This window comes from Ascaphus truei, chromosome 10 (assembly GCF_040206685.1).
Source record: "Ascaphus truei isolate aAscTru1 chromosome 10, aAscTru1.hap1, whole genome shotgun sequence".
Lineage (NCBI taxonomy): Eukaryota > Metazoa > Chordata > Amphibia > Anura > Ascaphidae > Ascaphus > Ascaphus truei.
In genome coordinates this window covers 40,618,201-40,640,164 of record NC_134492.1, presented here as the reverse complement: position 1 = coordinate 40,640,164, position 21,964 = coordinate 40,618,201, and the positions used below count along the sequence as shown (strand labels likewise).

The 21,964-nt window shown below is 46.7% G+C and overlaps 1 protein-coding gene across 2 annotated transcripts in view; it reads right to left on the bottom strand.

The window, feature by feature from the left end:
* Nucleotides 1-523: 523 nt before the first annotated feature.
* LOC142503882 (dimethylaniline monooxygenase [N-oxide-forming] 2-like) overlaps nucleotides 524-21,964 on the bottom strand; it is a 41,339-nt gene continuing 19,898 nt past the window's right edge. For both annotated transcript variants that reach the window (XM_075616763.1, XM_075616764.1), the window contains 4 exons: nucleotides 13,216-13,412; nucleotides 8,991-9,346; nucleotides 1,484-1,556; nucleotides 524-1,260 (listed from right to left, as the gene is read on the bottom strand). In XM_075616763.1, the coding sequence (XP_075472878.1) occupies nucleotides 915-1,260; nucleotides 1,484-1,556; nucleotides 8,991-9,346; nucleotides 13,216-13,412 (972 nt within the window). In that variant the 3' untranslated portion in view covers nucleotides 524-914. The remainder of the gene's footprint in view (nucleotides 1,261-1,483; nucleotides 1,557-8,990; nucleotides 9,347-13,215; nucleotides 13,413-21,964) is intronic.

Sequence of the window (21,964 nt, the reverse complement as noted above, 5' to 3'; positions counted from 1 at the left end):
CTTCAGAGCAGTGGGAGCAGCTACCCCATGCTCCACCAGGGAGTGTGGGAGATTGGGATAGACCATTGGGGCCTCAAGCCCTAGGGGTTGAGTCCAGGAACAAGAAAAGAGAGATCTTGTGGTGTTAGAAATGCTGTAATGGATTGTGTACTTCTGTACAAGAATAAAGAACCAGTTATCTGTTTTTATACCCCTGCCTGAGGCTGCAGTCTGTCAGGGGGAGGGAAAGAGATGTTTTCTACAGGGGACTGCACCTATCTGCGATAGGCCCTGTGGGAATGGAGGCGCTGTACCATAGGAGAAGAGAGCTGTGGATCACCAACAGCCTGTCCTGTTGATTCCCCAACTAACATCGGCGGAAGTTCAGGGCCTTCTGTATACCTGCAGGTGAGCACCACAACATCGTGTATCAGTGAGATCTCCCGTCGGGTACGGGAACACCAGTTACATATGTATACGGTAGATACACTGGCACACAGAGGACATACAAACACTTGCATGTGCATACAAAAATAGACGCAAGCAGCTAGGGAGGCATACTGGCTCCAGCATCTTTATTGACATGCTAACTCATACACTGATATATAACGGCAGGAGCTATAATGTATTATGCCTGTTAACCAAATGTCCACCACATTCGTTGGATTTGACTAATTTATTGTACTCTGTATTCAGTACTCACAAGTCAAAGTTTCAATTACATACACATTGTTTAGCTAACAAAATTAGTTTCCGTATTTGAAACCACATAACAAGACCTTAAGTTTACACTTTGCTTTGGGTACATGCAGCAATGTGAAATTATTTGATGGCCACATAACTCATCGAATGGGCTTCCGTTATAAAGCTAAGGCATGAAAGTTATTTAATATCAACCTGAGGCGAAGCAACTTTGACACTATTGCTGCCACAAATTAGCTCTTTACCAAAAAAGCAGCAATCAAAGCTACAAAGCAAAGAACCCCGAGCAAAAGTGATGACAAAGATAAATATGACTCTTGCTTTATCACTCTTAACCTAATGGGCTTATCAATACGATCCCATTGGTTCAAGATGGCTTCCCTGGCTCCAGCCCACTTTCCAGGCCCAGTTAGACGGTATTGGTAAGGATTGCAGGGCCCAAAGAACATTTTCATGGCCAGAACAGGATCTGAAAGAAATAGTCTGAATATGTTCGGCTTGACTCCTATCAACGAGGCCAAATCGTCCATGTATGTAATGTAATCTGTACGCCGGGCATTCTCCTTAGATGTTGCAAACCTTAAGAAGCAAAACATTTTATAATTAGATTAATGGAAGGATTCATATATTTCTAATTAGGCGGGTGGTTTTTTGTATCTATACTTTCCAAACTTTTCTTTAGTTATTTGCCCCCCACCCCCCATCCCATTGTGAGTTGCATTAAATTGCACTAAATAATGGTAAATGCACTTTACACATGTGTGTGAGATCTGCCTCTTTTATGACCCACAACCCATCATACCATTTTTCTCTCTGCTTCACTTCTCTGGCCAGATCATCCTGTATTTCTTTGGTATTTGGCAGTTTGTGTAATCCTGGGGGGAAAAATATACAATTTAGTTACATTCGTTTTTTTATTCTGAAAATCTGTATCGTACTTCTCTGATAGTCCTGTACTTCAACTCTAGCACATTGTAGTCCAAGTTCTGCCCTCAAAGAAAACTAACAAGCCTCATTTTCTGGACAACATAAACAGGATGTCAGCAAGTTCCCTTAGTGATAATTAAAGTAGATTTATTTACTAATTATATGTTAAATAAAGTAATCTTAAATAGCTGACCTGTTGGACCTGCTTGATCTACGATGTTTCCCATGTTAATTCAGTGCCCACAAAGAATAATAATAATAATAATAGCAACTTTATTTATAGAGCACTTTTCTGCCAATGGGACTCAAAGCACTTCACAGTTACAAATAGGAAGATAGAAGAAAATATTTAAGGTTATAAAAGAGACCAAATAGAAGGTTAAGTGTAAAAAGCTTATAAATCAAGTTTCTTACATTTTATGTAAAATATTAGAGCCAGGCTAACTTTTGACATGAAGAATTTGATTCATCCCATTGTAATATGTCTATCATGTAACCAAATGAAGCAAGGCACCTTGATGCATAAATGACTCTGTTTGCATTAGTTTTCCTCCAAAACTGCAGTGATATATCTTTTAAACTATTTTGTGTTTGTAAAACCCCTCAGTTTTTCAGGTGGCTATCTGTAGTTACAGATAACCTTGTGATGCACCCTGTCTCTATTACTAATGGAAGGACAACGCGCAGAAATATGTATAGCCATGGCTGGTCCTGGCTATCTTTCTGCCTCCCTGTCACGTAAGCCCCAGTAGCTACAGGCAGTGACAGGCTATCCTGTCAGTTTACCCCTCCTCATGCTGCCTCTCTGAGTAACGAGGGTGGAAGTGAACTGGAGTCTGTGAACAGCCAATCATGGTGCAGACCCTGTGCCCTCCCCCTCTGTGTTTTAGGGAGGTAGTGTCCAAATTATAATCAGTCAAGCTCAGCCCCTCCTGGGGTTGAGACTTTCAGTTCAAGTTCCTCCCGGCTGGGTGTGAGACTGTAAGGAATCCGCTCCGCGGTTTACTGGTTGCCTTACCTTGCAGACCGGTGCAGTTCTGGAACAGCTCTCCTGATGTTTGCTGCAGCCTGGATTCACTCACTAAAGCAATACACACTCCCTTTGGTATCTACTGCAGCTGTGCAGCCTATCACTGCAACCTAGACTGGCATTCACTCATTGGAGCAGTACCTTCACACCCCCGCCGGGGATTGGCCCGCTGGCCTTTAAGTATTGCTTTCCCACAATGCTCCTTGCCGAGCATAGTCCTAACTGGATGCCACTACTGTTTTGCCACAAGCCCTCGCTTGATCTCCTATGCTGATACCAGGTTCCGCCCTGCGTCCTTCAGCTTCCTTCAAGCCGCTTGTTCTCCTATGCTGATACCAGGTTCCGCCCTGCGTCCTTCAGCTTCCTACAAGCCGCTTGTTCTCCTATGCTGATACCAGGTTCCGCCCTGCGTCCTTCAGCTCCCTTCAAGCCCGCTTGTTCTCCTATGCTGATACGGAGGTTCCGTCCTGCGTCCTTCAGCTTCCTGTTCTCCTGTGCTGAAGCAGAGGTTTCGTCCCTGCGTCCTTCAGCCTCCTGGATTTCTGCACTGAAGCGGAGGTTTACCTGTGTATCTACAGCTTCCTGGTTCCTGGGGCCTACTCTTTCCCTAATCTAGAGAGGTCGTGTCCTGGTTCCTGCACTGTTACAGAGGATTCCCCAGCCCGCTCAGGACTCTTGCGCTGTAGCACTGGTGCACCCGTGCAGCAAAGCGGTGTGCTACTCTGGTCTGCCTACCATCTCCTGTGACCAGTACCATGGGCCATGGTCGTCGCTCGCGCAGAGGCCAACCCCGCGCTCCTAAGCTGAAGCGGGGCTCTCCTGACTACCTGTTGCCGAACTCTTGTCTGAACAATGTTTATCCTGACGTCTCCTTTCCTGACCCTGGCTTGTACAACGACGATGCTGACTTCTCCAATCCTGATCCTGCTACATATGACTACGAACTGCGCAATCCGGATCAGCCTGCGCGGTCTCAGGTCGGTGCTTTTACAACCCTACCTCAGCCACGCGGTCCGACCCTGGTTTGTGGTGAGCAGAATCCTGACAGTATGCTCGGCCTCACAAACTCGGACCCCGCTGAGGTAAGGGTTGGTACATTTTTTTCTGAAATCCTGTCCCGACCTATGGACCAGTTCCAGTATCAAGACTGGTATCTGTGCGATATCCTACCCCTAATGGAGGATCCATGTATGTTTGATGGTTTAACTCTTTTGCAAAAGAAATGCCGTAATGATCTCATTAGTAAGGCTTCCTGCCTCAGAGACTTAAAACAGTATTTTGCCACTTGTGTCCTCTCCCCTGATTCCCCTTCTCCCTGGGATAAGGTGAATTCTGTGAAACGGGCCAACGCCTGTAGGACTCTCAATGCCCTGGCTTTGTCATTGGACATTCACGTAGTACTCCCGGACCCTTTCGTCATGGTGGCTCTCGCTCAGGGTACGCTGCATTTACTTTCCTCGGTATTGGACATTCGCCTGTTAAAACAGGATCGCCTCCTGGCCGCCTACGCCGCCATTTGGCAGTTCCCCTCTGCTGCCAGTCCTGTCGCTAAACCGGGGGACGTATCTCCCTCTCCGGGAGATGATCAAACGGACCCATTAGCAATTTCTCCTAACGTTGTAACTGCCACGGTTCCTAGCCCTGATTGTATGCCCGGGTTCCTTGACTCCAATGATACGTCTACATTAACCCCTGCCAATCAGGTCTGTGAAGCTCCCCTGGAGTATACATGTGTTTCGCTAACCAACACTAAGGTTCGAATATCAGAGAATAAGTCCCTTAGTTCTCCTATTTCTAGCTCTGAATCCCTCTCTCTAGGTCTTGAGGGTTTTCCAGCTTTAACCTCTGCTAGACAGTCCTGTGTGCTTTCCCCGTCAGAGAAAGAATCCCTAAGTTCTGTTCCCAGGGTCATTTCTGTATTAACCCCTGAGGGGCAGCTCTCTGAGTTTCCTTTGATAATTCCCTGTTCTCTGCCAGCCACGGTCACGCCCCTAGCTCCAGAGGAGAGATCCCTTGTCTCTCCTAATACAGAGAAAAAATTTCCTGTGTTTTACTCTCAGGCACTGTCTGTATTAACCCCTGTAAATTCTTGCTGCCTCCAAGTTAATGCCTTCGTTTTAGCCTCAGAGAATGAATCCACGAGTCAGACAGCAGAGGTTGCATTGAGGGATTCCCATAACCGTACGGAGTCCTTAGATATTCTTTGCTATAAATCCCCTGCTTCAGCTCAAGTTTCCGCAGTTTCGCCTCCGGAGACTTCGGCTAAAGTTCTGGTTCCTGTTAAATGTATTCAGGAGTCAGGTTTTTCCCTAAGCTTGGTCGCAGAGTTCCTTCTCCCGGGTATTTCACTGAACCAGCCTGTCACCCAGAGAGCGGTGATCCCTGCTTCAGCGTATAGTCCCCACATTATGGAATCTGCAGTATTTTCTGGTTTCCCAGACATTCCTTACCAAATACCTACTTCAGAGACCAGTACAGTTAGGATTAACCCCTGTGTACTGTCTGAGTTCTCCTCCTCTTTAAGCTTAGGGTTAAAAGCATACAGTTCCTCCTGGGGTTCATATTGTGTTCCCAGGAATGTTTGCTGACGCACGGTTTTCTCCCAAAAAGTGACGCTTTTTCATATAGATTAGTAAAAAGCCTGCCCACTGTTTCCCTTTTCGCTGAATTGTGTCTTACTGGTTTTGAGACTCTGAGAGGTAGTGATTCTCCTTCAGATTCTGAATCTCTTCCTACGATGGTTGTTCTGGCTGAGGGTTCCCCTGTGTTCTCTCTCCAGGTTAATCCTCCAGAGATCAGCATATCTGGGGTCACTCCCTTTGTACTGTCTGAGACCATCATGCTTATATTACAAGTCCTGGGGTTTAAATCTGAGCTATTTAGCTGTCCTGCCTTTGCTGAAACTCAGTCCCTCAGTACTGTGTCTAAATTTGCCCCAGCAACCATTGGGTTACTCTGGGAAGAAATTAAAGCTCCTGTCTTAAAGGGTATTTTTTCTCACATGTCCAGCAAATCTAGAACCTCAGTAATTCTTTCTATGTCACTTATCAATACATCTGATTTTTTTCTCTAATCAAACCCAGACACCCTCACTATCGGTTAGGAGTTCTGTGATCAGAGATTTTGCACTAGAAAACACACCTATTCATGTTTTTGTCAGGTTAGGTACCCCTGTGGTTAGGGTCATTGCAGTTTCGGAAAAGACTCCTTGTACTCCTAAGGTGCCTGTCATTAAGAGTTTTCATAGTTCATACTTGCTGCTTGTTGATTCTCAAGGCCCTGTCACTGAGGTACAGACTTCAGCTTCTGATGTTAGCTTCCCTCCCACCACTACCCTGGCTCTGCCTTTTTCTCAAGCTACTGATTTGAAAATCCCAAGGAGTATTCCTGATTCACTGACAATACTATCTTCCTATGAAGATTTCCCAGTATTGGAGAGCTCTACTGTTGTTTGCTTCTCTGCTCCTGCTAAACCATGGTTTTGTCCCTCGGAATTTTCAGTTGCCCCTGTTATTTCCTCTCAGTTGGAAATACTCTGTACGTATCCCAAGATTTCGGTCCCTATGCCTGGTTTACTGCTTGCCTTGTCACCTTCCATACCAATACCGGGAGATGCTTCCAACCAGCCTATACCTTTACTAACCATTACCTGGGAGCCTTCTAGAGAAAAAATTCCTCGCAAATTCCAACATGCAGTGGTCTGCCAAGACTTTTTCTATTACAAAGTTCCTCCTGGTGTATTCGATCAACTATCAGGGCCGCTGATCCTAGATTCAGGTTCCTTTATTAAAGACTGGGCTTTCAGTGGGGGTTCTTCTGCCATTTCTGCTCTGGAACTCTCTGGTTCCTCACAGCTCTGGATTTCCAAGACATTTTGCGAGGCGAGCCATGTACCAAGGATGTTTTTTCCATCAATCTCATATCCTAGAACTGTACTCACCAAAAAACTGCTCGTTTACGGATGCCCTTTCCACCTAAAGAATTTTAGGAACAACTCAATGTCCCCAAGGCCCATGGATGGTCCTGTCTGGCCACAGTTCTCACCGGGGGGTGGGGGTACACTAAGGACTAACCACGAGTCTCTGGACCACGACTCTAACACCAATCCTAGACGGTTCAGCAACAATTCCCGGTCCTCCAACTTTATGAGTGCTCATGTTCGCCCGGAGGTCTCGCGTCAAGGGGGGGGTACTGTAAGGAATCCGCTCCGCGGTTTACTGGTTGCCTTACCTTGCAGACCGGTGCAGTTCTGGAACAGCTCTCCTGATGTTTGCTGCAGCCTGGATTCACTCACTAAAGCAATACACACTCCCTTTGGTATCTACTGCAGATGTGCAGCCTATCACTGCAACCTAGACTGGCATTCACTCATTGGAGCAGTACCTTCACACCCCCGCCGGGGATTGGCCCGCTGGCCTTTAAGTATTGCTTTCCCACAATGCTCCTTGCCGAGCATAGTCCTAACTGGATGTCACTACTGTTTTGCCACAAGCCCTCGCTTGATCTCCTATGCTGATACCAGGTTCCGCCCTGCGTCCTTCAGCTTCCTTCAAGCCGCTTGTTCTCCTATGCTGATACCAGGTTCCGCCCTGCGTCCTTCAGCTTCCTACAAGCCGCTTGTTCTCCTATGCTGATACCAGGTTCCGCCCTGCGTCCTTCAGCTCTCTTCAAGCCCGCTTGTTCTCCTATGCTGATACGGAGGTTCCGTCCTGCGTCCTTCAGCTTCCTGTTCTCCTGTGCTGAAGCAGAGGTTTCGTCCCTGCGTCCTTCAGCCTCCTGGATTTCTGCACTGAAGCGGAGGTTTACCTGTGTATCTACAGCTTCCTGGTTCCTGGGGCCTACTCTTTCCCTAATCTAGAGAGGTCGTGTCCTGGTTCCTGCACTGTTACAGAGGATTCCCCAGCCCGCTCAGGACTCTTGCGCTGTAGCACTGGTGCACCCGTGCAGCAAAGCGGTGTGCTACTCTGGTCTGCCTACCATCTCCTGTGACCAGTACCATGGGCCATGGTCGTCGCTCGCGCAGAGGCCAACCCCGCGCTCCTAAGCTGAAGCGGGGCTCTCCTGACTACCTGTTGCCGAACTCTTGCCTGAACAATGTTTATCCTGACGTCTCCTTTCCTGACCCTGGCTTGTACAACGACGATGCTGACTTCTCCAATCCTGATCCTGCTACATATGACTACGAACTGCGCAATCCGGATCAGCCTGCGCGGTCTCAGGTCGGTGCTTTTACAACCCTACCTCAGCCACGCGGTCCGACCCTGGTTTGTGGCGAGCAGAATCCTGACAGAGACATGCCTTCAGCCCCTCCTGGGGCTCGGTGCAGCCCAAGATCTGTGCAGAGCACAAGGCCTCAATATTGCAAGAAGGCCAGCACCATCCAGAGGTCTGGGACCCATCGTAAAAAATAAGATGCATACGCTGTAATACCAATTGCAGGGGCTGCTTCAATAAAGAATCATTTTTATATACTTCTGCCTAAGTAACAGTCTATTGGTTAGAAGTATGAGAGAAGACTGTCATGGTGGGGACTGTTTGCAGCTATGCTGGAGCTCGCTGTGACTGGAGGCGCTGACACCAAGATGAAAAGAACCTGAAGGATCACTAAAAGCCTGTCCTGTTTCCACATACCATCGCAGACCCTCACAGGTAACAAGCACCACAACACCTGTAGCTTAGGCAAGATCTCCCAGAGGGGTGGGGGGAAGCAGCGCTACATATGTTTTTCATTTTCATCGAGCAGCTAATGCATATTACCGAGAACCCCTGTCTGTGTAGCTGTTTATTTAGTGAAGTCTGATTAACAATGGTTACTGTTCCTCTGCTGTTATGTGGTGCCCCGCACTCTTCCCAGAGGCATTAAAATGAAATGCCGGGGGATCGTGTGAGGCCTCTACAACAAACTTACCGGGGTTCAGATGCATTGGTGTGACGCATCGCCATGGCAACGTGGCGTCAAATGACGGCACGGTGTCATGCGGAGTGACGTCACACGGTGTCTCTATGGTAACGTGGTCACGTGACGTCACTTGACTCTGCTGATCGAGATGAGGGGGCCGCAAGGGGTAGCAGGCAGGGGGGCGCAGCTCAAAAAGTTTGCGCTCCCCTGATCTGAGGAAGATACCTCTTGCAATGTGTTATCCAAAGGAGTGAATGTGGAATATTAAACCCTATGGCTGTGATGCATTCTGCTTCTATTATTAATAAATAAAATGTTTACAGATACAGTATATCATCTACCAGTTCTTCCAGATAATATAGCACATAAACACAGTCAAAGTCTATACAACAATGACATCTTTGTTGACCTTATGGAGAACATTAATTCTACAGATGACAATGTTGTTCTTACCCTTGAAGACTTTAGTGGCCCACCGACTCTGAAGTTCAGCAGTTGTCATAACTGGCCCAATCGGCAATATAAGACCAATGACAGCAAGCGTGGGCTTTTGTAGGTCAGGAGGGAAGATCATTTTGTATAGAAATCCATTGCTATTATCCACTTTGATAATGGATTCCTCCAAGAAGGGGAAGGAGAAATTGTATCCTGTAGTAAAGATAACAACATCAAGGTTCTCTGCGGTGGTGCCATCTCCAAAACGGGCAGATGTTTCTGTAAACTCTATGACCTTGGACTTTAGGACCACCGAACCGCAGAGAATGCGGCTTGGAAGCTCCTCATTCACCAAAGGCTCCTTCCACATGATTCTAAAAACAAATGTGAGATTATTTCTAACATCATTAATAGCAAAGGTACAGCAAATAGCAAACACAGCATATGATATATATAATGCTTAAACAATATACTGTGATGTACAACATAACATCAGTCCCTGGTTACCAATGTGCATGTCACATCTGGGATAAGCCACATGAGAATTGTCTCTCCTTTGCTGTCATTGCAGATATCATTCTTAAAGGTCCTATCCTTAGGGGCTTATTCTAATAGCTTCGAAAAGTGACTTAACGCATGTAAAGTGCATTTTACAAGCGATTTTGCATGTGTAGCTATTCAGTAAGCCGCTTTCATTTTTAACACCACGTGAAGGGTGGTCAGATAGGATTTGAGATTTACATTAGATGGCATATCATTTATTTTTACTACGTAGGATTAAAGCAGGGGGTTTCCGAAGCTGAATCGCATTCATTTCAGCTCAAGGGATCCACTGCTTCAATGCTATGTAATAGAAATAAAATAGCAGCAGAGCTTCATTACCTTAGTGGCTAACCACTAAGGTAATGAAAGGATTAAACAGCAGTACCTGCTTTGTTGGTGATAGATGGGGTGGGTAAAGATGGGTAATGGGTAATGCACATCCCCCCAGGATGTCTAACTACCCACCCCTGGACAACTACCTGCTTCACCCACCCCCTCTACCACCAACACCACACACGGGAATTGGCAATAGCCATATTAGGCAACTATGGCTAATAGCGCTTTTGTGCATTCAAATATACAGTACTGAACATTACTGTCCTAAAAATGTAAATAAAATCAGCGCAATCGCCTGTAACAGCTGTGCAGGGAGATGCAGCTTCTCTCTGCGCAGCTCTTCCAGACTGGTCAAAGAAAATCGTATCTTATGTCATTTCACTTGTGATGCAACTACAAACTTGTGCGGTGTGTCATTTTCTTAAACGGCATGTAAAATTCAATTTGCAATAGTGAATATCGTTCTATCACAAATTTCATACCATGAGCTATGAACATGCCAACACATTCAATGTTGCGATTATAATATCAAAGCTACTAGAATAGGCCCCTTAACCTTAATGATATTAAATAAAGTAATTTTTTTGTATTGCGAGTTATTGTTTAGTAAATTCAAGTAGTAAAGATACCAGAAACCCAGCAAGCATTGTGAATAACATTGTATAAGAGGCTTTGCAAAGCGAAATGCGTAGGTTTCAGTCTTTGGACTCCTGCCGTATCCCTGCACAGCCTCACAAGTACCGTCCCATCCGCTGACGTCATCAGGCAAAGACGAGGATATCAGGAGGAAAAGACTCGGAGACAACCATACAAAGCCTACGCTACAGAGCTAACATAGCATCCACTGCTTGTACAGTATGCTGTACATTTCTGCCAGGATTTGTCCCAATATACCTGCTCCAACTACCAGATTGCAAGCGGCTTTCCTTTTTTTGCAGAGTACTTCACTATGTCCCGCTTTTGAATCTAGTGTGACAAATATTAGAAGAATTGGTGATATACAGATCGACCTTCCTGAACATCACCTACTCATGTGGAGCTATATGCCTAGAAAACAAGCAGAAAATCTGTGAGTGTATTACTGATACAGAGCAATTTCCCTTTATATCACATAGACATACTACATCATGATGGGTTTTCCTCCCTTCACTGTTTGCACTTAGATCATTCTCTTGGACACGGACGGACACACACACACGTCTCCCAATAATATGTTAAAGATGAGTGGGCTATACTACACACATGTATTGTATTATAAAACAATGTATAATTAATTTATATCAGCGGCAGCAGCCCTTGCTGGATCAAGGCCTCCCCAAAATAAATATTAACACGTTGTTTCACATTGGTCTTTAACTTCGAGTTACGGCCTAAATGTTTATTCTCGCTGGCCTAGTTTGTTTACTGCGGTTGCCTAGCGACCTCATTAGTGGTGAGTGGCAGCTGTTTTGCCAGCGCTTTTTGGTAGGCACAGTGTGGGCAGAAGAGTATTTAAAGTTGTGTTTAGTCACAGTTTCTTTGTCTTGAGAGGTTTAGGTGGTAGCCGAAACGTTGATAGTCTCTAATAAATATTTTTTTTTGTTGCAAGCACTGGTGTGTTTCTCCATTTGATTTATCTATTGATCTTTTATAGTTTCCACCTAGGCAAGTATATGCGGATTCTGTGGAGTAGTGGCAGTGACCCGTTTCTCCATGGTGCTGGCTGGATGGACTTCCATGCTACAGGTGCGGGGATGTCACTCCTGGATGTTCGGGGCTTAGTAAGGATCACCAACGCGGACAAAACTCCTCAGGTTCTTTCTCCAATGCACTTCGCAATTGTAATATGTTGCTTCATCAAGGGAGTGAGATTTGTCCCCATTGGCGACCCTTACTAAGACCAGAGCATCTAGGAGCTGATCTCAATTTATTTTTCCATTTTATTTTTGCATATACTTTAACAGTTCTGTTGTTGCCCTTACCAACACTGATTTTATATTAGAAAATTGAATGATTTGTTTAGGAGATTTAAGCGCTTTAAATATTAAGAATTAGCAATGTTACAATTGAGATCTCCCCAGAGCTCATGCTAACTTCTGAAGATAGAGATTAAGAAGAAGAAAAAAAACTCCAAGAGGTGGATATGCTCAGGGACAAGATACTAACATTATATGTGCAACATGATATGTCCCATAATACCTCTCTTTCCCCACAGTGTATCTATGATGTAAGTCCCTAGTAGGTTCAGGGCCTTCATGGGTTAATCTATGGGCCATTGGCCCCCCTTTCCGCCCGCTTGTAAGTGATGGAAGTAAGGTGGTGACTCATGGCCTGTGTAAGCCTATCAGTGATGGGTACAGTCCATGAGCCTGCCCCTTCCTGAAGCTAACCAGTGGGTGTAGCAAAGTTAGATGAGCCTTGCTCTGCCTCCCAAAGAAAGAGAAAGGGCTGTCAGACTCTCCCATGGCGCAGATGAGCTGGCCCACCTTAGGCCTAAGGGCCTGGGGACCACCAAGACTCCAGGCCTCATACTATCGGGGCAGCACCATCCTGAAGTCCTGGGACATTGGACCTCAACAATTGTGCTGTATGAAGAACTGCTGCAGCATGTCCAATAAAGCTTTCTGTTCACTATACCTCTGCCTGGGTGTCAGTTCCTGGGCAGGCGGGGAAAGGAGTGTTGTGGTGGGAGCTGACATCCTGCATCCCAGGAGCCCATCACAGCTGGAGGCGCTGAACCAATGAGCATGAACTCAAAGGCCATCCTAAAGCCTGTCCTGTTGCCCCTTACCATTTTGGCTACTCAGCGCTCCTAAACCAGCAGGTATGCCTCAGCAACACACTAACCTAGTAATTCAGTGTACCTCCCAGAGGGGGGGGGGGGGGGCGGAGCATGGGTTACATATGATTGGAACATATAGGATTCTGATGAGATTGCAGCTTTAAATATCAGAAAATGTTCCATAACAATGGTTTTCAACTGTCTCTTCATTAAACCCCAGACACACCAACATTTCGGAATGACCAATGATTTCCCAGAAATGATAATACACTTAAAGGGTTATTCATTGAACTCTGACAGTACTGCCTAAATTGAGGTAGATGGTAATCCATTGTTTAAATATGTGTTATGTTATTCTGCAATAACATTGCAGTGGCACCCACATAATTAATTATTTTCTAAGTGCTATGAAGTGTGATTTATAGTGAGTCTAACTTACAGGTTCATGTTTTTTTGTTCTGAAGAAAATTAAATTATTGACACCTTAAAACAGCCCACATCATGTTAGTGCATATTGATGAGAATTGTGTATTGTATTTAGAAATTAAATCAAAGCACATAGTGTTTTGGCAGTACCCGCACACTTTGCAAACATCAATTTACCCTTCAGGTTGTAGACCATAGACTTCATGGTTGAATTGGTTATTTAAATATCTCTTCATTAACCACCGTGCCATAGCAGGTGGTAGTGCGTTTCTGATCCAGTTCTTGAAACGGGTGACGAAAAATACATCCCAAGGATATCCCCCATCTCCTAGACGTCGAAGAACCCAGACACCTCTCCTGCTGCTGAGATATACCTGTATGGTAAGACAGAGAGGCGAGATATAAGAAATAAACAGCAGTGCAACTACTCAGCTAATTTTACTTAAGTTAATGAACAGTAATCAAAATGTTAGGCCATTGAAACCAACACACTTTGATCTTTGGTATTGGTTGTTGTTTATTGCAGAGCACTAAAATGTTTTGGCAACAATACCAGCAGGTTACACATGTTCCATCTGCCATGGACCCAAATAACACTAGGTGTATTTGAGAGACTTTAATTTGTGCATGGAACCCTATACAGGAGAGGTGCTTAACTCCAGCCCTCAAAGGCCACCAACAGGTCAGGATTTAAGGATATTCCTGCATCAGCACAGGTAGCTCAATCAGTGACTCAATCATTTTGATTGTTGCATGTACTATATACTGTACCATGTGGTTCCATCATGATTGGTAGAGAAGTCATTCTCTGCCAAACTTCACAACTAGACACAGGGTCCACCCACCAATCGGATTGGTGGATGACCATGTGTCTGTCAAATGTGACGTGATAGGCCTTATATAAGGACAGTCACGTCTCATTTGACAGCAAGAAGACAGTGAGTCAACATCTCCTGAACCTGTTCAAGAGAAGAAGACTCCTCTTAAAGTAACTGAGGATCATGTACTTCTGTGGATCATGCTGTACTTCAAGTTGAGGATCATTGCTTCGTTGGTAAAGAGTTGTTGGTGCCGAACTTGGATGAAGAGGATGAGCCTTCATCTCGGCAAGGGTAAGAGACACTTTAATTGACTATAGGGTGTCCATCGATTGCCAATGTGGCTATCTATGCCCCTGTTGAGGGCATAGGTAACCACAGTGACAATCAATGGGTTTCTTGGCTAGTGTTCTTTTAATTGTTCTTTTTGCATCATAATTGGCAAAAGAGCTATTATACCTCGAGGACCCCGTAGTATTGCCATAGCTGACTCCGGAGAGATGTGACATCATCAGTAAGAGCTATGCAGAGGCAGCTGATCGAAGACGCCACGCCAGCAGCAGGAGCCGAGCAGAGAGGGACCTAATCTTCAGCCGCACCAGCTGATCGGAGTTGCCGGTCACGGAGAGGGACCTGATCCCAAGCCACACCAGCTGATAAGAGACGCCGGTTACATGCAGCTCTGCATGTGAGGACAGCCACAGTGAATCCTGTTGTAAAGAATCCTACTTATAAGGTGAAAAGTCCTAGTGACTAAGTAGGATTTCAATTTTAACTGTGCTGGAGAGTCAATGCTATTAGGATCCCTTGGAGCGGAAGCACAACCACTGCTCACTTTCACAGCTTCATATTGTTAATGCAGCATTTTTATAATTTCAGCTAGTTTCAGCTATCATTGTACCCTGCAGTCTTGTTACCCTGTACTGCTTATTAGGAGATAATGCACTATTAGTGCTTGTATTGTCTTCTCTTTTCTTCTTCATATACATCTACAAGTATGATGTGGTGATCCTTAAAGGATTCCTCAGAAGTAGCACAGCAGCGGAGCAGACATTGATGGACAATCCACACAAGGGGTGGTTTGCTGTGTTATATTATCATTGAACTGTCTTCCTAGGCGCCATATAGGTATTTTTGCCATACAATTTTTTTCTGGTTTGGAGATAACCAGCTAGACCGGTTATACAGGCTTGTGGACTATTGGAACCTGAATCACTATTTACTTTGTACTAAGTTATATATATAATATATATATTTTTTTTTACTTAACTAGCGCTTGTTCACTATTTGTTTCACGCAAAAGCACTATTAGCCATATTTGGCTACTGGGGATTTTGCCCATTTGTGTGTGTAGTGATGGGGGTAGAGTGGTGAGGGGTGAAGGTAGTTGCCCTGGGGAGGGTGGTTAGGCCTCCTGGGTGGATAGTGGGAGGGATTAACCCCTTAATTTCCATAGCGATTACTACCCACAAAGGTAATTAAGTGGTTACTGGCCAGTAGCTAGTGTTTTTATTTTAATGTTGGTGCCACGGAAGAGGAGGAGGATAATGAGGACAGCCTTCGTTCCTGGCAGGGGTAAGTACAACTTTTATTTACTATAACTTGGCTGGCTATTGGTTTATTTTTAATGGGCAAAGAACTATTATATGGCTAATAGGGCTTTGGCCCATTACTGTGTGTGGTTTGGTTGGGGGAGTTGTTATGGGTAGAGCGGGTGGGCAGTAGAGTGCCATTGGTTGCCAATGTGGGCCTACAGTAGATTGCCACAGTGACAATCAATAGATTAAATGGGTAGGTTTTTTTTATAGTATTGTACCATTTTGACACAAAAACAGTAGGAACATGCCAACCCGATCGATGCAGCAGCAATCTTATCGAAGCTACCTGAATAGGCCCCTTAAGCTGAGATTGAACATTGATTCAGGAATCTATGCAAAATCTTTTTCACACAGATCTGCACTATAATCTCCTCTATCAATTTACCCTGAGGTTATCCCCACATGGAACCTATCCAACAAAGGAAGGATAACTTGCCACAATTTGGGATATATGCCTTTTTTAATTAAGCCCACTGTGAGTAGGCATTATATAAGAGTGAAGATTTCCTGTTGATCATTCAACTATTTCAAACGTTTTTGCACTATTACCTTTTTCGTATCTCTTTTGGGGGATATTTGTTTTGCTCCCTCTGAATCTTGGAGGGGAAAAAATGGTCACAATGAATGTTCAGAGCCTGTACACCTCTACACCACATGATGGGTGGGTGCGGCTGTTGGAGATATAATTTGTGATACTGTGGATCAGGATCAATGTTGGAATTGATATGTAAAAGCAAGGAACTGCAATGGGCTCAAATGTTGCCCCAGAATACATCAGTGTGTTCATAGCGGCATTTGAAAACCAACATGTGTCTAGAGATTGGGACTTTATGCTGCACTTCCTACTTTCAAAGAGATATATTGATGACGTGTTTCTTTTGTGGCAAAGAACATCAATAAGGCACATCCAACAAATAAGGTTTACCATGACAGCTGATTATACATCTATTAACTTTTTGGATGTTGCCATATAGAAAACAGAAGACATATTGAGTATGGATCTATTTGTCAAATATTCAGAGATAAATAATCTGTTATTGGCAGTAGTCTCCATCCTCCTAATCTCATTGAAAATCAAGTCAGCTGTTTAGGGTCAAGTGAATTGTATCAGATCCCACACGCTTGGAGGATCGACTGCATCAGATGGCTGAGGAATTCATAGAGTGGACACAAACAAACAGAGCAACTTTTGATGGCATGAATGAAGAATGAATGTCAAAATATGGATCTGATTGGTAGGAATCCATTTGTGTTGAAGTACTCCTCTGCCTAAATATATTAAAAGAACAATATTACATCACTGGCATATTTTTTAACAGTGACCCGCTATTATGTAATATTCATAAGTCTCCTCTGCTGTTTTCTTATAACAGTGGTAGATATTTATGAGATTTCTTAGTAAGAGCAGGTTGATTTGCCACAGGAGAATCACAGATAGTTCTATCTACCAGGCAATTTGGGACAATTCCCTGTCTAAACTGTATCCATTGCCATTCAGTTATTAAGGGGGAATATTTCCAGCATCCCATAATGATAAATAATTTTTACACAGGCAACTCAGATTATGTTATTCACCTGTTGTGGCATCTCTGTGGTAAGGGATACGTGGGAAAGATTATTAAACCTTAAAAAAAGTGTATCACTGAGCATAAATACTCAATTCGCCAAGCCTTACATGATCCATCAAATATGTCAAATGATTCTCCAGTGACCAAACAATTTTTACTCCACAACCATGGTGTTATTAAACTAAGATTTCAAATATGTGTTTGTATTTTGCAACTGAAGAGAGTGTTGATGCACCCAAAGCAATGTCAATTAATTAAAGAGCTGGATTGTTTTTCACCAAAAGGTTTAAATGCAGTATTTGACTTTAGAGTATTTTTGTGAGATAATTTACAGTAGGTTACATTCTTTATTGAGAGATATGTTGTCATACAACATAACAGGGGAATTATTATTTCTTGTTTTTAATTGTGTATATATAGTATATTATATTGGATTTATGTTTGCTGAGATATATCTTAATATATAAAATCCAAGGTTGGTACTAGCTGCGGTGAATCTGATTGGTCCTCAGCCTGTGGCCAATCAGATTGGTGGGTGTGACGTCACCCAACTGCCACTCTCTTCCCCTCGGCTCGCACACACACCCCACACACCCGGCGCTCATCTCTCCCCTCACTCCGCTCATCTCTCCCCTCACTCCGCTCAATCTCTCCCCTCACTCCGCTCACCTCTCCCTCCGCTCCGCTGATCTCCATCCCCGGCGGGGGAACAGGCAGCGGCCAGGCAGGCTGCAGCTGCCTCGCGTCACCTCTCCCCTCCCTCCGCTCACCTCTCCCCTCCCTCCGCTGATCTCCATCCCCGGCGGGGGAACAGGCAGCGGCCAGGCAGCCTGCAGCAGCCTCGCGGCGTCTAAGATGGCGGCGGCAGGAAAAAACCCCTTCCTCCCTCGCGGCGCCTACAGCTGCCTCGCGTCATCTCTCCCCTCCTTCCGCTCATCTCTCCCCTCACTCCGCTCACCTCTCCCTCCGCTCCGCTGATCTCCATCCCCGGCGGGGGAACAGGCAGCGGCCAGGCAGGCTGCAGCTGCCTCGCGTCATCTCTCCCCTCCCTCCGCTCACCTCTCCCCTCACCTCTCCCCTCCCTCCGCTCACCTCTACCCTCCCTCCGCTCCGCTGATCTCCATCCCCGGCGGGGGAACAGGCAGCGGCCAGGCAGGCTGCATCTGCCTCGCCTCATCTCTCCCCTCCCTCCGCTCACCTCTCCCCTCCCTCCGCTCACCTCTCCCCTCCCTCCGCTCACCTCTCCCCTCCCTCCGCTCACCTCTCCCCTCCCTCCGCTCACCTCTCCCCTCCCTCCGCTCACCTCTACCCTCCCTCCGCTCCGCTGATCTCCATCCCCGGCGGGGGAACAGGCAGCGGCCAGGCAGGCTGCAGCTGCCTCGCGGCGTCTAAGATGGCGGCGGCAGAAAAAAAACCCTTCCTCCCTCGCGGCGCCTAAGATGGCGGCGGACGGAAGTAGAGGTAGGTGTCGCGTGTGTGTCGCTCTAGGTGACGTGTGTGTGTGTGTGTGTGTCACTGTGTGTGTCACTGTGTGTGTCACTGTGTGTGTGACACTGTGTGTGTGACACTGTGTGTGTGTGTGTGTGTCGCACCCCCTGCCTTTCACACACCCCCTGCCTTTCACACCCCCTCCCCCTGCCTTTCACCCCCCCCTGCCTTTCACACCCCCCCCTGCCTTTCACACCCCCCCCTGCCTTTCACACACCCCTGCCTTTCACACACCCCTGCCTTTCACACACCCCTGCCTTTCACCCCCCCCTGCCTTTCACGCCCCCCCTGCCTTTCACGCCCCCCCTGCCTTTCACGCCCCCCCCTGCCTTTCACGCCCTCCCCTGCCTTTCACGCCCCCCCTGCCTTTCACGCCCCCCCCCTGCCTTTCACGCCCCCCCCCCTGCCTTTCAGGCCCCCCCCTGACTTTCAGGCCCCCCCCCTGCCTTTCACGCCCCCCCCCTGCCTTTCACGCCCCCCCCTGCCTTTCACGCCCCCCCCTGTCTTTCACGCCCCCCCCTGCCTTTCACGCCCCCCCTGCCTTTCACGCCCCCCCCCTGCCTTTCACGCCCCCCCCCCTGCCTTTCACGCCCCCCCCCTGCCTTTCACGCCCCCCCCTGCCTTTCACGCCCCCCCTCCTGCCTTTCACGCCCCCCCCTCCTGCCTTTCATGCCCCCCCCTCCTGCGCCCCCCCCTGCCTTTGACGCCCCCCCTCCTGCCTTTCACGCCCCCCCCCTCCTGCCTTTCACGCCCCCCCCCTCCTGCCTTTCACGCCCCCCCCCTCCTGCCTTTCACGCCCCCCCCCCTGCCTTTCACGCCCCCCCCCCCTCCTGCCTTTCACGCCCCCCCCTCCTGCCTTTCACGCCTCCCCCTCCTGCCTTTCACGCCTCCTGCCTTTCACGCCCCCCCTCCTGCCTTTCACGCCCCCCCTCCTGCCTTTCACGCCTCCCCCTCCTGCCTTTCACGCCTCCTGCCTTTCACGCCCCCCCCTCCTGCGCCCCCCCTGCCTTTGACGACCCACCCCTCCCTCCTGCCTTTCACGCCCCCCCCCCTCCTGCCTTTCACGCCCCCCCCCCTCCTGCCTTTCACGCCCCCCCCCCCTCCTGCCTTTCACGCCCCCCCCCCCCTCCTGCCTTTCACGCCCCCCCCCCCTCCTGCCTTTCACGCCTCCTGCCTTTCACGCCCCCCCCTCCTGCCTTTCACGCCCCCCCCCTCCTGCCTTTCACGCCCCCCCCCTCCTGCCTTTCACGCCCCCCCCCTCCTGCCTTTCACGCCCCCCCCTCCTGCCTTTCACGCCCCCCCTCCCTGCCTCCGGGCAACGCCGGGTATATCAGCTAGTTATATCTATTAGAGTTGTTTCTCTATATTACTTTGTGACTTTCGGGTGGGTGATTCACTAATTACTTTGAATTTTTATTTTTTATGTTGCTGTGATCTGCAGTGTAGGGATTTACACTGATATTAATAAACTTTCCGCTTGCGTTCCAACTAATCACTGGGTGGTGCGCATGACATCATCACATTCAACACGTGATAACTTCCAGATTGGGTGTTTTCCAGTTCCAGTTGATGTTTCGGTGGAGCGCACGATGTGATGACTTGGGCACCTGATGATGCCAGCCTTGTCATAAGGAAGATCACATTTGGACATTTACAGTAGGAGTTTTAATATCACTGGTTACGTTTAAGTAACCTCATGTCCGGGGTGTATACTTTGAGAGGATTTAAATACAGTTATATGTATGATTATTATTAACTCACTTGCCTGGAGAAAAGCCGTTCTGGTCTTGAAACATCATTCCTCTTGCATGCTCCACAATTGAGGGCAAAATTTTTTACAAAATGCATTGAATTGAAAGTCTTCATTTAGTGGAAAAAACAACCTAACAACGAGTTTGTTTTGGTTAAATGGTGAGAATGGTTCAAATTAAGTCTAACTGCCTCAGAATAATATTTTGAGGTGGCTTGAATACCTTCTCCTTGCTATTTTGTTTGAGAGGTTGTTTATTGCCATATTTGTATCACGTCAAGTGTCTCCAGGCCCTTCAGCGTCCATACAATGGGATGTGATATGAAATGTTTTGTGCTTATGCTCCTCTAGTGTCGTTTGCTGCTTGGCCCTGTTGATTTCAAAGGATTGCTTGTTTTTCCTATCCCAAATATATCATGATTTCCCCTCCCCTCTGCTATCTGAACTGGCTCTTCCCCTTCTACTGTATTTGATAATCCTCCCAAACACTTTGCCACATCTAAGGCCCTCTATCCAAATCATACAGTATGGGGTGTTTCCCCAAGCTATCTTTTGCCAACTGTGAAATAGGTGGGCCAAAGTCATTTAAACCTTAAAACCCTATAACTACTTAATCAAATTGGTAAATATTTGGAGACTGGCATCTGTTTTTGATGCCCAAATCCTTTCTGGGCCAGGCTGAATGCAAGTTTGTTTTATGTAAGGGATGTAATGTTTGGATCCTCTGAAACACCCCAAAGGGGGTGCTGCTAGGAACGGTAGGTTCCATAAGTTATGTCAAGCAAGTCAGCCCCTGGGTGTACCCAGGTTGTACCTGGTAGGCTATGTATCTGGCACATGACATCAAACTGGTGACATCATAATTCACATAGCCTGATGGCAAATAGGGAGAGCCATATAGCTATAAAGTTTACCCAGAAAGCAGATGGAGAAAGAAAGGGAGGAAGTCAGTTGGCACATGGAGAGAAAGTAAGAATGCTGGAGAAGGCGAGAGAGGCAGAAAGAATTGGGCACATCATACGATATTAAAGGAAAGTGATGGGAGGGGGGAGAAAGATGAGTGAGAGAGAGAGAAGAGAGGGAGAGCGCAAAGGGGAGTGGGGGGGGGGAAGTGAGAAGAGAGGCAGAAAAAAATTGGGTGCATAATCAAACACAAGGATAGAAACACACAGACAGATAGATGCACACAGTGATAGAGTTACACAGATAGATACACACACACAAAGTTGAATACACATACACACAGAGAAAGATAGATACACACAACTAGAAACAGACACACACACACATACAGATAGATACATAAACAGATTGATACACACATAGCTAGATCGATACACACACAGATAGTTAAGCACATGTTTAGCTTTAAAGTTGGCACAAAGCAGACAAATGGAGAAAGAGAGGATGTAAGTTGGCACAGGAGGAGAAAGTAAGAATGCTGGAGAAGGAGAAAGGAGGAAAGAATTAGGGACATCATAAGATATTAAAGGAAAGTGATGGGAGGGAGAGAGAAAGGGGAGTAGGGGGACTAGAGGAGGGAGGAAAGGAAGAAGGAGTGAGAGAGGGGGAGGGAGAGGCGGAAATAATTGGGGACATCATAAGGTATTAAAGGAAAGTAATGGGAGGGAGATGATGGGGAGAGAGAGAGAAGGGGAGTGCGGGTGAGGGGTTAGAGGAGGCAGGAAAGGGAGGAGGGAGGAA